Here is a 15,563-nt window from a genome sequence, read left to right as displayed (position 1 = left end):
AAATGACAGGGACTGCCTGATCCAAACTCTGAAAGACTGCAACAAGGAAAATTTGTCTGAGGAGTCAATAAAACCATTCCAACAACTGTATTATGAATGCTTGAAAAGGTTCTCAAGAAGCCATTTAGTTTACTACCTATTTTGAATCTAGCTATAATTCTAGAGATATTAATTCCATTTGTTCTTAAAAACTCCTTTGAATGAGATCAGACCATTTCTCTGGGCAATCCACCCCAATGCTTCACTGCTTTCAGCCCTTCCAACTATTTCTTAATATGTAGTCTAAATATTTATTGCTACTAAAGCCTCAAAAGTTTCAGGTATCAGAACAGAGAAAAAAGGTGCAAACGAGATTAAGAAATTGTACAGACTCATACCTAAAAATTTCATTAACACTTGGTAGTTCCTGTATTTAAAATCAACTAATATTGTATGTAGATATCAGTACTGACTCTAGGAATCAGAAAATTTAGCTGCCTGAATTATGGATTTCTTTTAGTAAATAACAATCATCAGGAATATTTAATTCCCATCAGCTTTAATAAAATTTTTAGCCTGTATCAATTTACCAAGCATCTCCACAGAAACAATGAAAACACTCTTAGGTTTGGGTTTTTTTTCTTTTTTTTAAGAAGATCCACACAGTTTGACAGCTCACAATTTTGGTATCTTTCAGAGAACGCTTGAGTTAAGACACACTGCTATATGCTCAAGAATAGCATTTACATGATTTTAACATTCCTGCTGACAACAAGTTGCTGATCAACTGCATAGATGAAGAACAGAATTTTTCCAAAGCAATCATTTTGTTTACCTGAAGCAATCTGAATGACATACCTTTTAATTTAGTGTAGGCATGGAGAACAGGATCAGCAGAAACCATACATGGCCACCATGGGAAACCAGACACTTTTGACCACACTAGATCTCCTATATTATACTTCAACAGATGGACTTTTTCCTCTTTGATGGTACTCTGAGTTTGATCTCTCTTAGCAGGAGCCTTAAAAAGAAAAAAAGAAAAGCCAAACTGATCATCTTTTTCAGATATGCGTCAGTGGTAATAGAAGGAGGAAAATAAGAAATAGTTCATAAGAATAAAGTGCTGTCATGTTTGCTAGTAAACAATAATTGGACTTCATGTGTAATGAAAACTTTAAACTTTAAGTCATAGCTTTTGTTCTCTAACAGTGAAAAAAATCCACACTCCAATTAGAGTTTTGTTTTTAATTAAAAATATTGGCAAGTAAGCTGTGGTTTGCCTTTATCTTTTCAAGTAACTTCTGAGAGACCATCAGGAAGGCTTAATTTGATTTCAAATACATTACCTGAGCACTGGATGTAGATGTGGAAAAGTCAACCTCCCTCTGTATCGAATATTATTAATCAAGTTAAATGCTATACACACAAATGTACTATTAGATTAAAAAAAAAAAACTCAAAAAACCAAAACCAAACAAAACTCTCAGACTAGAACAGAGTGAAATATTGTCTTTATGTCTGAATAGAAACTACAAAAATAACCAGGTTTAAAACCCCAAGCCCTCCATCTTTCAGCTGTTTTTTCACATACTGAGAACTTGTAACATGAACCATTCCCCACATACTTTTGTGAGATTTTTTTTCTGTTCCAGTTCCAACAGTAAAAGTTTGTGAGTGCTCCATTGATGCTGTAAAGCTATTTTAGCTGTTGGAAAACAATTACAGAACTATTTCCACTTCAAGGGATAGAAATTAGCTACAAGGGTGTTTCATGTTGCCCTATGACAGACACATTTTTACTACATAATAAAGTTCAGCAACACAGACATTATTCACCAACTAAAACCATTTCACAGAGTTAGCTGCATTTTGTCTCTTTGGATTCATTTGTAATATTTGATATAAATAGAGTGCACCTTTATCTAGGTAAGCATTAACTCTGGAAAAAAGCACAGAATGTATCTCATTACACACCTATCACATATTTTATAAAATCACGTATTTTGAATCTCCTTTTTAATTTTCTAGTAGTAAATTTATATGCAACATTTATCATTCATCTTGTATAATACCAGCTCATCATTCAGAAGGCAGTTAAAATTAATTAGAAGAGGCAAGAGGAAAGAAAGAAGACAGTTAAGAGAGCAGAAATCTAGAATTTATAAACAAGTACTTGGAGCATTATGCTGAATCAGAGTAGGTCACTTTACCTCGTACATATTTTCAAATCCAGCAAATACTCCCATAAATAATTACACAATATATCTCAAACACAAACAACTAAAATCTCTGATGTGCTGCAACTGCATAGACATTTATTTGCAACTCAAACATAAGAGGTACATCCAGTCAAACCCCCTAAAACTCAATGTACTCAGAAATCCATTTCTCAAAGCTTTTAAAACTTTTCTTGGTAAACATACATGAAGCCATGTCCTCTGATTGCTAGGGACAATTACTCATCCAGTGATTCAGCTTTTCTGATGAATTCAGACTTGGTTCATGTGACTCCAGCTGGAGCCACATTCCCATGTCTCAAGGTTTTTGGCTCTCTGAGGATTCTCTAAGACTGTCAGAAAACCCCTCCTGTGTGAGCTTGCCTCAAGTCCAGCACTCTCAACAGATCTAAAAGGTTCCAAGCAGATGTGAAAAATCAAATGCTCTTTCTAGCAGTTAAACATGGTATGAAAAGTTATGCTTAAAAGCCAAAAATTAAGAAGCCCTTATGTCAGGGGCAGGTCTGGAAAAACATTAATCTTAAAACAACAAACCAACTTCAGCATTTCAGCTGAAGAGGTAGGATGGGATTTTTTTTCAATGAATCAACTTTTCAGAAATGTGAAAGTTACTCAGGAGTCTGAAACTCATTTTTAATTTATGACTCCCTGTATTCTTCAGAAAGTGCAACTAAGCTACAAAGATTTATGACTCTAGTCTGAGAGGGAGCTGGCTGGAATAATGAAAAGGCTCTAGCAGCGCTTCTAACTGCAGCATAATATAAAGGGGTGGCAGTACAGAATATCACATTCCAATGTGTCTGCAAGCACTTCACAAAATTTTAGAAATGCCCAGAATTCTTTCACTATACTGGATCATGATAAAAAACTTAAAAATGACAGGCTCTGACAAAACCTGCAAGGTTTATCTGTGGTGGGCTTGATGTACTTACGTTTTTTTTCTAGTGATAAAACATTCATACTGTCAAGAATGGCAAAATACACCCAGCATTCAATATCCATGGAGCTCTCATACAGGATTTTTAAGAAGTCTATAGAAAAAATCACCACTTGCTCACTTCCATCTTACTTTACCACACCATTGTGGTTTAGTTTGATTTTCTCATTCTGGGAATTGCTCTGGTGTATTCCATAGGTATCCCAACAGTAACCAATGAGGTGCAATTCCTGGCATGTACTTTGGACATGCAGCTGTAGGACACCAACAGTTTATTCAATACTCTCTCTTAGAAACATTTTTGCAAACCAAATGCAGTCACATGGATTTTACAGTCATATGTAGATTTTACTTCAGTATCCAGGTAGGGTTATTTTATTTATTAATGCAAGGGGGGAAAGAAATAATTTCTAAACAAATTTGCCACCCAAACCCCTCCTGGTATCTCTCTTCTCATACACTGAGGACTGAAGCTCCTTTATAAGACACTTGTATTCTCTGCATTTTTAAAGAATAGGAGATCACTGTCAAGTTACAAAGTGGTATAGAAGAAAAGTAATTTGGCTTGCAGTTTCTTTTTCCTCCCAAAGGAAACAGAAATTGTTGTTTAGGGAAGCCTGAACTCATAACAATATGTGTTCAGACAGCACAGGGCATCTGAGTGCACCCATGAAGATGAAGAGGCAGGACTAGAATAGAAGCACAGTCCTGTGGGCTGTGTGAGTGCAGGGAAGAAGAATGCAGGGAACATCTCCTCCAGCCAGGCCTGACCAATTCTTCCTCTGATGATATTGAAGCAAACAAATTAAGATGGGAAACTCCTGGCTCAGAACACAACTGTAAAGAAAAGGAAGATCACACAAAATCAAACTAGTTTAAAATGCCTTCTCCTCAAATTTTGGCTCCTTTGTGTCTTTTTCATAACTTCTTTGTTCTTGAAATTGTTCTCATTTGTAATTAGATCTCCTGCCCATCAATGTCAGCAGCCTCCCTGTGCTGCAGAGGAGCACAGAACACTCTCTGGTTCTGTCACTGCTAAGTAAGTCTAGAGTGCCCAGCATATGCCCCATCCCATGACCTTTAACTGCAGTTTTGCCAGAATTAAAACCATTTAATTGCAGAACCTCCTTCACCTCTCCATCCTTAATTATAGGCAAGCTTTGCAGCCTGAGGAACTCCCACCTCAATCACCCTAGCCCCAAACTTTAAACCAGTTACACTAAACATCAGAAGGAAACAGCTTGGGATGAGAGTTCTTTTCTACTTTAAGGAATCTGAGGATTTTGTTCCCCTTTCAAACAGGAGACTGCAGAGAATTTGCAAAGATGGGCAGTGCTGAGGTGGAGGTGATGACTCCCACACAGACTAATCCTAACACTGGATACACAAACCATTCCACAGGCTTTGCACTATTCAGGATGGCAGACACAGAAATTCCTGACTTTCTGGAGTAATGAAACAATTGCTTGGAAAGGCAGCTAGACAGATTTCAAGTTGATTTTGTCCAGGAGGATGTGGAATGTGAAAATTGAGGAAGTCCTTTACAGCAACTGAGTTTTCCTTTGAGAAATTATGACTAGAGGAGAAGCAGCATCCTCAAAAACTCATCTGGGCCATCAGCTGCAATAGGCTGAGAAGGACTGAAAAATAAAACAAAAAATTAACATGCCTTTCCTCTTTCCTTAACATATGACAGATTTGTTTGTCATTCCCTCAGCACTTTCACAGGCAATGAGTGACAGGCAGATTGACAAGAATTCACAACACTGCTGTCAGCATTCTACCAGCCCAAAGAAGTGGCTTGGCCACAGAAAACACCAGTATTTAATTAACTTTGGCTACATTTGCTCAAAAAAATCCAATCAACTTCCATTTAGTTTTAATCTGTCTGAATATGATGAGACAAGAATACACCATGAATAATAGGTCATTTCAAAGCTTAAAAGTCTCTTTAAATGACCAAAACCAAACTCATTTAAGGACAGCATCTTTACTGCATTGAGAGCTTTAGGTTTGTTTGTAGACTCTGCGATGAAAACACCATGATGAGTGTTTAGTAAACAAGGGAGAAAGGTAGAGTTTTAAAAAACACTTAGAAGGCTTATTAGGTAGGTGGTGTCAGATTGAGATTACTTTATCTCTTTTAAAACTACACAGTGGTGCTTTGTGTGGATTTCAGCTATTTTGTGTGTATATGCTCATGTGCACACATATGCAAGCAATTATAACCCTTCAAAATTATTGCAAATTACCTTGAGCATCAAAGAACTACTACCTCACTATATAAACTTGAAAAGCTATAGAAATCATAAAAAAAATTCCTCTGCTAATTGTCACAAAGGGATTATGCAAACAACAATGCTGAGAACTGGTGAAGTTCTCAAGTCTCCACAACACCATAAGAATTTAATATTGGACAAAAAACGTATGAACCATCAAGACAAGTGAAGACAGTAAATGCTTTTTTCTGTATAATGTAACTAGGAAGTACATATTGAACAGCTTAAGCTGCAGATATCTGGTATTTCCGTTTTCATTTTCAATTCAGTTTCACTCTGTACCAAAGAACTTCCACTTTCACTATAGCAGAGGGCCCTGCTGCAAACACAGACTGCTGGAGGTCCAGCTGCAGGCCAGGAGTAAAACAAAGCTCCTCACATTACAAAGAAACTAAACTAAAATAACCAAGGCCCCTAAAGAGAATATATACAAGTAAAATGCATTCTGAATTGAAGTTAGAACACACAAACTTAGTCAAAGCTATTTGTTTCCTATGGAAAAAGATAAGATTTACTATGGAAAAAGCTAAGACTGGTTGCTGAACAAACACACATTGTTTTTCTCTTCCTGCTATCTCCTTGTGCTGTGCTTTGTCAGCTAAAACTCCTACTGTCTCTTATGATCCTGTGTAATGAAAATAAAAGTGAAAATGTTTTGTTTTGTCTTCCTTGTCTATCAACACAGATAGAGAACTAAGGAAATGGTAGTACAGAAAAACTTCATTCCTTTCAGAGGTTCAGGAGAGGTGGTTGGTGTGTCTAGAGAAGAAGACAGCAACAGAACAGAAAATATTATTTTTGTAATAATTTACTGCTTGAATTTCCCAACGACTAAGGACATTATAACCTAAAAAAACAACAAACCAAAGTAACAGGACAACAATCCTTCCTTCCTCAAAAAAACCACCATAACAATTATGTTCTCATTTTGTGAAAATTTCAGGAGTTTCATATGCCAAAAGACAAATCCACATTCAGCCTTCAGCCCAAGGCACCCAGGGACACAGGTACTGTCCCAAGAGTGACGTTCTGTCATCCCATAGAGAAATGGCTGCTTCTCACTGTGTGACTGGGGACAAAAATCTCATTAAATCCAATCACTTCAAACCCCAAAACTACAACTACAGCTGATCAAAAGCAGTGCAAACTCCTCTGTATGGACTATTGCTTCAAATAAAAAAATGTGGCAAATTAAGTCTCATACTATGTGCTCATTCTATGTGATTCTGCCTATAAAAATACAGTATCCTCACAACCCTAACTGCCTAAGTTGTTTTAAATTTTTAAGATGATAATGCACACATTATAGTGAATCTGTTTATCTCCAAAGGGCCTGAGAGGCCCTATGCTTATTCAAGTATCTCCCACATTCTAGGATGTAGGGGAGTATATTCAGATAGTATGACAAGTGACTGAATATATTAAGAATAAAACTAAAGCTTCTTCACTTGTTATATTCTGTTCACTACATAATGGAAGAATGCTGTGCAATTACATACTTGCAAACCACTGCCTACAGAGAGAATGTTTCAGGCAAAAGAGTAAAGAGTAAACCAAAACTTCACAAGATTACGGAGAAATATGGAATTATTACTACAAAATGGAGAAGGATGAGGAAACAAAGAAAGAAGCAATGAACTGGCAAAGTTTTATGTTCCATCTTCAGTAAAACAGAAGAGGACAGTACAACAGAGCATTCAAAGGACTGCAGCTCCCAAAAGGCCACTGCATCCATATCTGCACAATTCAATCTGCAACAACCTCATAAAATGTACAGTGAGGAAAGACTGCTGAGGGGGAAGAGGACATGAAATGTCTACATCAGAACAGAGAAGCAAACAAACTCTATTCTGAATTGGCTTATTAAGTTTCTCAGATTTGTAATTGTTTCATATCAAACTAGAGATTTAACTAAAATCTTCCAAATTCAATTTTGAGAGCAATTATATTAAATGTATTTCATCAAGTTACCTTTCCCTTTCTTCTATTACTAACCACTTACTTAAGTTCTTCTATCACTAAAAGGAGGTCAAATCTGACAGTGTGAAAAATTATGTTTGCAGAAGACAGTATATTCTTATCTTCCTGCCACAACCCAGATTATTTTTTTCCCCTCAACATGCTTAGATGGTGAAGCTATAAAAGAATGTCAAAAAATGCTGAAGAAAATCACTGCAGACCTGAAAATTCTTCTGTGCTGGCTGAGGCTGCTTGAACCACATATTAAGTTTTATCACAATGGGTTTGTTTCTTCCATTTCTTCCCACAAAGTCATCTAAAGCAGTTAGTGAACAGCAGGCTGAGTATCACCATGCAGGACCCTTCTCTCCCCTTCTCTCCAGGAGGGAAAGTAAACAAAAGACAATAAAATTCATTCAAGTTTAGACAGGGATGTATGGGTTTTTTTCAGAATGTAGGTTGTGGATTTTAAAACAAGACAGAAGTTCAAATTTGTCTTTCAAATCAAGCAGTAAACTCCTGGTTCCATTTCAATTTTTTTTTTCTGGCTTTGGTTCCCTCATTAGCAAGTCTCCAGCAGATGAGAAAACTCAATTTAAAAGCAAATCTGTCTACTCAAATCAGTCTTCCTTTACCCAAACACTATATAAGCAAGTATTTCAGACATAAACTTTAAATGATATTTTAGTAACTAGGACACAACTCTTCTTTCAGAGTAAAGAGCTGAAGAGAAACAGACTCAATCACTCACAGATTCAGTAAAACGTGATATCTGGAGCACTTCCCAATCCTCAGTCTTTCTTAAAAATATGGAGATGAGTTTCTTTCAGCTGTTTTACTGAATTTCTGCATTTTCATTTAGATGACCTCCTAAATTTTAAGTTACTGGCTTATTAATGGAAGGTTCCATGTTTCAGAAATTTAAACTAGATAATGTTTGATCATAATGAATACCCCCACCTTTTATACTGAGTATTAGGAAAAGATTTCTGCCTATATCCTGTGTATCTAACCTTCACCCACCCTCAAAGGTTTAAACTTTTGATGTGGTATCTGGGTATAAAAGACAGTGTGGATACAAGATGCTACAGAAATCTGTAAAAACATAACTGCAGAGCCATGAGGAACTCTGGCATGAGAAATTATTGCTTCTGAACAATTTCCATATGAACTTCACACAGGATAACAGAGTGAAAGCTAAATCATCTCAGCATACCTACAGATTTTCAGAATGCCATATCCATATGTAGCTTGTTATCTGCATGTTCAAGATGCAAGAATGTTATCTACATTCTTCAAGATCAGAATCTGTAACAGGACCTCATCTTTAGCACTCTTCCACACCCTTACAGAGTTTTCCCAAGACACTTTCTGAACAGGTATCCTCCTCCTGGCAGCTCACAGACATGCAGGACAGCATGGGTACATGGTCTGAATCCTAATATTGCCAGAAAACTGAAAAACCCACGTCCAGACAGCACTGCCAAAAGGCCACTAGATTTACAGGACACTTTTCTGGGGAAGGCAGAGACTTATCTCTACCTTTTTTGTTTTAATAACAAGAGCACTTCTGAAGGCAGCTGACTAAGCTTAAACAGAACAAATAATTATTGGGCAGAAAAGGGCTCTGTTAGTTAGCTAATATCTTGACATAGTCCAAGTACTACTTTGCTTTAGAGATCAGCCCTTTAAAATGAATTGCCATAACTAAAAGCAGGCATAAGAACTTTCACAGGTTCTCCTGTTACATTCACCTAGCAGGGCCTCCTCCTCTACAGATGAAATGCCAAATCAGTGGTTAATAAGCCAAAGACAGGTGGGGGAAGACAACCAAGAAAATCCTGAACAGACAGACATGACCTTAACTTGGCAATGCTGAAGCTTATTTCTGAAACATCCCTTATTTCCAGCAATAAAAATGTACAGAAAACCTGGGAAACCCCAAATCTTTGCAGTGCAAAATCATGATGCACATGACCAAAGTGCTGTCAATTCCACCAGAACTAAGATCCCAAATTGTTTCACTTCATCACAAGCATCCACAACATACACTCAAGTTGACATTTATTTACCAAACAAACAAAACAGCAAAAAATAAATAAAATCAAGCTTTTTTAGCATTAGTTGCTGCTATGAGGTCACAAATTCCCTTCCTCACACAAGCACAGCAGGGCTTGTTTAACAAAGATATACAAAAGACTCAGTTTTCCCTCTTCCAGTGAGCTTTCAAAATAGTAATTTTTAAAAACAGTCCTTCTGAGAAGGGAATTAATTTCTGATTATTGACAACATACAGTTTTAGCTACTACTATTTTATGAGGCATGGGAGCACAACTCCTGTAGGTACTTTAGGTATTGACAAAAAGCAAAAATATAAGCTAGCCCAGTTGGATCTCTTTATTTATAATTGAAAGATGATGAAAGATGGTAATAGGCAAACATAAAATTAGTGTCAGTGGAAAAAGACCTCTTTTGGAGAGCCTAAAGTTCATCTGCCCTACATAAAATCCACTCTAAAACAAGGAAACTTGTAAAGGAGGTTGAACCCACTGCTCCAAGACAGATCAAAATATTTTGCTTTTGCTACTTCGCCTAAGGGTTACTACAAAATATCTTTCTTTCTTGACAGAAGGGGGCTATAAGGGCCAGAAATTACATCTGGTACAGATCACTAATGTTTCCCAAATATCTGCCTGTAAATCCATCCAAGTAACACAACCCTAAACTGCAGATCTAACTCCTTGCTACATGTCAGACTTAGACATGCATTATTTTGGTTAAGCAGAACACTGAGCAGAGCAAGAGAAAGGCTAAAAAAACCCCAACAAACAGTGAAACAAGCAGCAAATTCCTTGCCAAACCAACCTATAGTGGCCAATACAGGAGGAGGAAAAGGAAAAGCTGAGATTTTAAATCATTTTAAATCATGACATTACCTGTGCAACAACTGACAATAAATCTGGTCAGTTTATAAAACCAGAAACTGCCATTAATCTCTCAACACCATCTGCTGCTGACATGTAAAGGGAAGTTAGTTGTTCCAAAGATGGCTTGCTCACCACTTTACTTCATCTGTCATGTCCACCATAATGCCCAAAACACCAAAATAAAAAAGCTCTGGAATGCACAAACCAATGATAAATATGAAAAAATGCAAGAGATGCTGACATTCTTTGAATTTGACTTGGCTACATCTGGTCAGCTCTTTTCTACAGAAACCTGGCCCAGTGTTCAGAAGCAGTCAGGAATCAATAATATGCTAAGTATTATTTATAATGAAAAATAATGAAATTGAGAACAATATAGAAAATCATTAACATGCCACTGTATGCATTCACAAGACATTTATATTGTGAATGTCCTCTATTGTTCTGGTTCCTTATGCTAAAATAAAACACAAGACAGCAGAACCCAAAGGGCAGCACAGTGCAGAAACAGGGTAACATGAAGTAGCATTCTGGAATTGCTTCTAAAATATATGGAACAACACACCAGTACTGGACAAGCTGAAATTCAAAATAAAGCAAGTTTGTGAGAAATCTACACAATGACCAGTAAGAGAAGTCCATGATCCCTATTTCTATTATTATGGCAGAATCTAGCAAAACAAGTAGGCAGCAAATTGAAAACGTGAAAGTGCTGCTTTATTGCCCTTCATGCACTGGATGCAAAACAGTACAGTTACTTCAGTACAGGATGCAAAAAGCTCACACTGGCCCAAAAAGAACCCAAGGGCTCCTTCCATGAATTCAGCCATCTACAGCCATTAAATACAAAGTCACCAGCTCCAGAAAGCTCTGAGTCACAAACTGCTGGAGGCTGAATAGATCCAAAAGGAGCATCACTCTATGATTTGCAATCTCTGTATTTCCCATTATGCCTCCTCCACTGAACCCTACCCTGAGCTGAGGTGCTGAATTAAATGGCTCCTTGATCCAACTTGGTAGTGCTATTCTTAGACAGTATTTTTGTCAACACTTCAGGATATTACTTCATACTTGATATGGATTCTCCCACCAATGTGTTTATGAAGAAAGAGGACAAAAAATATATTTAGGGACCACTTCTTGGGACAACAGTTTTACGTAAAAAATGCACTTAAATCAGCCACTTTTATATACAAGAACAGGAAGTCTGGTATGGAAAGCCTGAACAAATACTCAGGTTTTCTGCAATTAATTTTGTAGCCACTCTGAGAATACTCCCAGCTTCTAATCTCCCCTCAAACCAGTACAATGCTGTATGCTTTTTAGTGCTTCTTAAAAGAACAAGTGGTTCTTTAAGATACTTTCCCAATGAGGCATTAAGAAAATCAATTTAAAGTACTGAAGTAACAATTACTGCTGCACATCATGAGCTGCTTAGCACTAACAAGTTCTCAAGGCTTAGCTAAATTTAATCCTTTACTAAGGGCTAATGCAAAACAGTATTTCAGAAACTCTTCCAAAAAGGGTAAGAAGTTATTTCTCTTGTTTCTGAAGGGATCACCCAGAAGAGATTTTTAGGATTAGTGGATTAGTCCTTCTCCTTTGGGATCCTGGTGACATCAGCCAGACAGCCTGTGTAATCACTTGCCTGAAGACAGGATCTGATACCTCAAGACAGTCTATTAAAAAGGAAAACATAACTGAGTTCATTTTATCCTACAACTACAGATCCTGACTCCTGTGGTAGCTTAGCTGCACATTTTGCGACAAGTAAAATAACTGTACTTTACCAGGAATTCCTAATAACTGATCATAAGAAATATTCAAGTCCTTTCCCTGAAAACACATACGTATTTTATTCGTTTTTCTTTTTATTTTTTGAAATTAAGACAAAATGAGCAATCTTGGGGTCTGTCTGTACCATCTGCAATGGGATAATAAAACATTCAATGAACTCCATTCTCCAATATTACAACGTGAACTTGTTGCTTTGTACTGGCCCCTACCTGATTAGATGCAAACATCAGAGAAATATCATCACCTTCAGTGGTCCCCAGCCTCCTGTATTTAGTTACCACAGACATTATTAGAAGATCATCCTCAGACTGTTTCAGTTCTACCCTTACCGGGTTTTTTAATCTTTGCCAGTATGTAGAGATTGGATATAATGGAGCTAGCCAGAAAGTTTTTCTCTCTAAAGGTGAAATGGCAACATAAACATATGACAAGGACTAGTGGAATTCCTCCAGCAATTTGCAATTGCCCCCCATGTAGCTACTGCAAGGTCATTAAAGGCCATATCCTGCAGAGAGAGAGTAAAAAACCTGCCAAGTTTCTGGTATAATACTAGAAGAGAACCACAAGAAAAGTGGATAGGAAGCTATGTGAAAGGTATAGTTTTTGGATCATGTACATGTATTACACAGCTGGAAACCTTAAACTAGCAAGTAGGGCAGATGTGGACTTCCAGGTTTGTTCTGGACACAGTGCTGCTGCTTTTGTGAGCTACTGCACCAGGGCTGGGAAGCCGGGCCAGGAAGCCCAGCCAAAAGGGCAAACTGCCCCTTGTAAGCCCATCCCAGCTCCTGCAGAACAAGCTCAGATGTGCCAGGGTCACAGACTGGGCTGCTCCCACAGCCAGAGAGCACAGACCTACCCTGGGACCCCCAGCATGAGAGCTGCACATGTATGTACTCTCTGATTCCTGTACAGAAACCCTGCATTGCTCTAGGGATCATACTGGCATTACTTCACATCAATATATGAAGTAAACCTCTGCTGTTCTCTTCCAAACAGGACTGCTTCACTTCTAACACAGGCAATGAGTAAGAAAATCTCACTCCTCAGTGGCAGTGAAAACAGTGACTTGAAAGCAGCCAGGACAAATCCCAGTCCCAGGATGGCACATGAGCAGCTCCAGGAGCCCACGATTCTGGCACTGATTCAAACCTCTAACATGTGATACCCATAACCCAAAACATCCAGGGGTGCACTGCCTTGGCTTTAAAGTTGTGAAACCAAGCCCTATCCTGAGAGGCCTGGATTTTAAAGTGAATTCCTTAAGTGGAGAGAAGGGTGAGAAGAGGGAGGGGAGGAGGAAAGAGGCAGAGGTTGTCCCACTTCATCTCCTTTACCCTGGGAAAATGAAAGCAGTACAGCTGTTTCTCAGAAGCCTGGAAAAGCTGGTGGTTATCAACAGAAATCTAACTCACATTACAGAGTGAGCAGATCACATTTACTCCCAGCTGAAAACTAACTCACAGACAATGTTTTAAATAGCCTTCATTTCTGTTAACAAAAGATGCCCAAACAACAAGAACACCCAACAGCAGAGCACTGGAACATTTGTTACATGATATGCCTCTCACCTCAGTGCAATAGTAATCTGCTGTGTCCATCAGACAGAGATCTAATTACCTACACAAAAGGCAGCATTTGAAACATGGTGATTTTTGTTAAATCAAAGGAGTAAGAGGCTGGACAACAAGAAATTGAGAGAGAAACCAGATGAAAAATAAAACCAGACAAACAGGTTCTGCATTAACTTGTGACCTACACTAAACAGGTACCTGAGTGCAAAATTAATCAGCTTTTACTCTAAGAATATTTACCTAATTTCCACTTTGCAGCCACAATCAGCTACATAAAACCACAGTATGATGCACTAACATTAAGGCTGTGGATGCTGGCCACGGAGTTTCAGCTAGAGACTGAAACCAAAGAACACTGATACTAAGACATTACAGTTATCATCACAGAAAACACATGTATGTCACAAGCCTGACAAGTGCACATGGACAAACATTTGAAACATCTCCTTTACCTGTTCCCTCATATTTGTTTTTCCTTATTTCAAACCTGCACAGTTGCAAACCCTCCCTGTGACAGAAAGAAAAGCCCCAGGTTTTTTACAATCAAGGACTTATAAAATAACATCTTGCAACCTTTAAATGCTTCTCCTTTTGACCTTTGTGCTTTAAAGTGCACCATGCTAGGAAAAAAAGAAGTGTGACCCTATGTTTCAAACTCTCTGAAAAGAGCAGGGTTGCAGTTTTGCAAGGGCTGAGATGGAGCAGGTGGCTGCCTGGATTGGGTGGTTTGGTAGCTCAGGGGTTTGGCACAGGAGCAAATAACCCTATCACTCAGCAGCCACTCTGGGAAACAGTGCTGATGTGGTTTTCTCCTGATCATTTCTGCCCAAAAGACAACTCAAAGAAGCCAGACAAATCTTTCTTTTCATTTTATATGAACTGTGCACCAGGAAAATTTAAAGGCCACTCTCAATGGACAAAAAGTGTTAAGGGCTTCAGAACAAACTGCACAGGTGGACATATTAAATATCACCTTCTCTTTCTGACAAAAACCAAAATAACAAACCCACACAAATATGCTTCAGTTGCCAATGCTATTTAACATGCCACCTTCCAATTTATCCTTATTAACAATGAGCTGGACAAAGAATTACTCAAAATATCAACTCTGCCCATACCTTTTATCCCTGAGTAATGATTCAGAAAAGTCTGAACCAGTTAGTGTTAAAACATTCTCCTTAACTAAATTAAAGACAACAAACTCTTGAACAACATTCCTGAAAACATGAGTATTGATAATTTTAGGATAAATTACACATTCAAACCATAAACAAACGATAAATATTTCTGATACCTAGAAACACATTTACACAGTTCTGTGAACTCATTTATTATTTAGTTTTATTGAAAAGAACTGCAAATAAAATCAGCAATACAGTAACTCTGCTTCTTCTCTGTATGTGTGACCTTGGAAGAAAGCAACAATCAACAGGGCTGTGTTAATGGCAGGACTGGATGGTCTTAGAGGTATTTTTCAGCCCATGAGTCCATGATTAACTGCAGCTGACAGAAAACCATAACATAAGTTCTGTGTTTAAGGTGTGCAAAACCAGGACCTTTCAACAATCCAAAGCATTCATTAACATTCACCATTGTTATACAACACCATTCTGAATTATTCACTGAGAAACTTAATATACATAGAAGTATCCCTGCTATGTAGGGTTTTTCCTCTGAGATAAAGTTATTGCAAACCACATTCCTTTAAATGGAGTCTAGCAATAAAAGCTAAATAAAGGGGGAAAAGGGTTCCCAGCAGCATTCTTATTTACAATCTGGTAAGGCAAATTAAAAAAAGTTTAAACATTACTGCCAATGCTTAAAAGAAGTAAAAAACCAAAGAGCTTGACCACAAAATTAATGACACCAAA

General features: G+C 37.7%; 1 protein-coding gene across 9 annotated transcripts in view; it reads right to left on the bottom strand.

Moving 5' to 3' along the window:
- The window catches only part of NSD2 (nuclear receptor binding SET domain protein 2), a 100,139-nt gene that overhangs the window by 43,993 nt on the left and 40,583 nt on the right, over positions 1–15,563 (bottom strand). For all 9 annotated transcript variants that reach the window (XM_071447259.1, XM_071447260.1, XM_071447258.1 and 6 more), the window contains one exon: positions 838–1,003. In XM_071447259.1, coding sequence (XP_071303360.1) covers positions 838–1,003 — 166 coding nt within the window. The remainder of the gene's footprint in view (positions 1–837; positions 1,004–15,563) is intronic.

This window comes from Agelaius tricolor, unplaced genomic scaffold (genome assembly GCF_023055355.1).
Source record: "Agelaius tricolor isolate 1412-34295 unplaced genomic scaffold, bAgeTri1.0.p SCAF_24, whole genome shotgun sequence".
Taxonomy (NCBI): Eukaryota; Metazoa; Chordata; class Aves; order Passeriformes; family Icteridae; genus Agelaius; species Agelaius tricolor.
The sequence above is the reverse complement of the archived record's forward strand: the minus strand, read 5'-3'. Positions and strand labels throughout refer to the sequence as shown.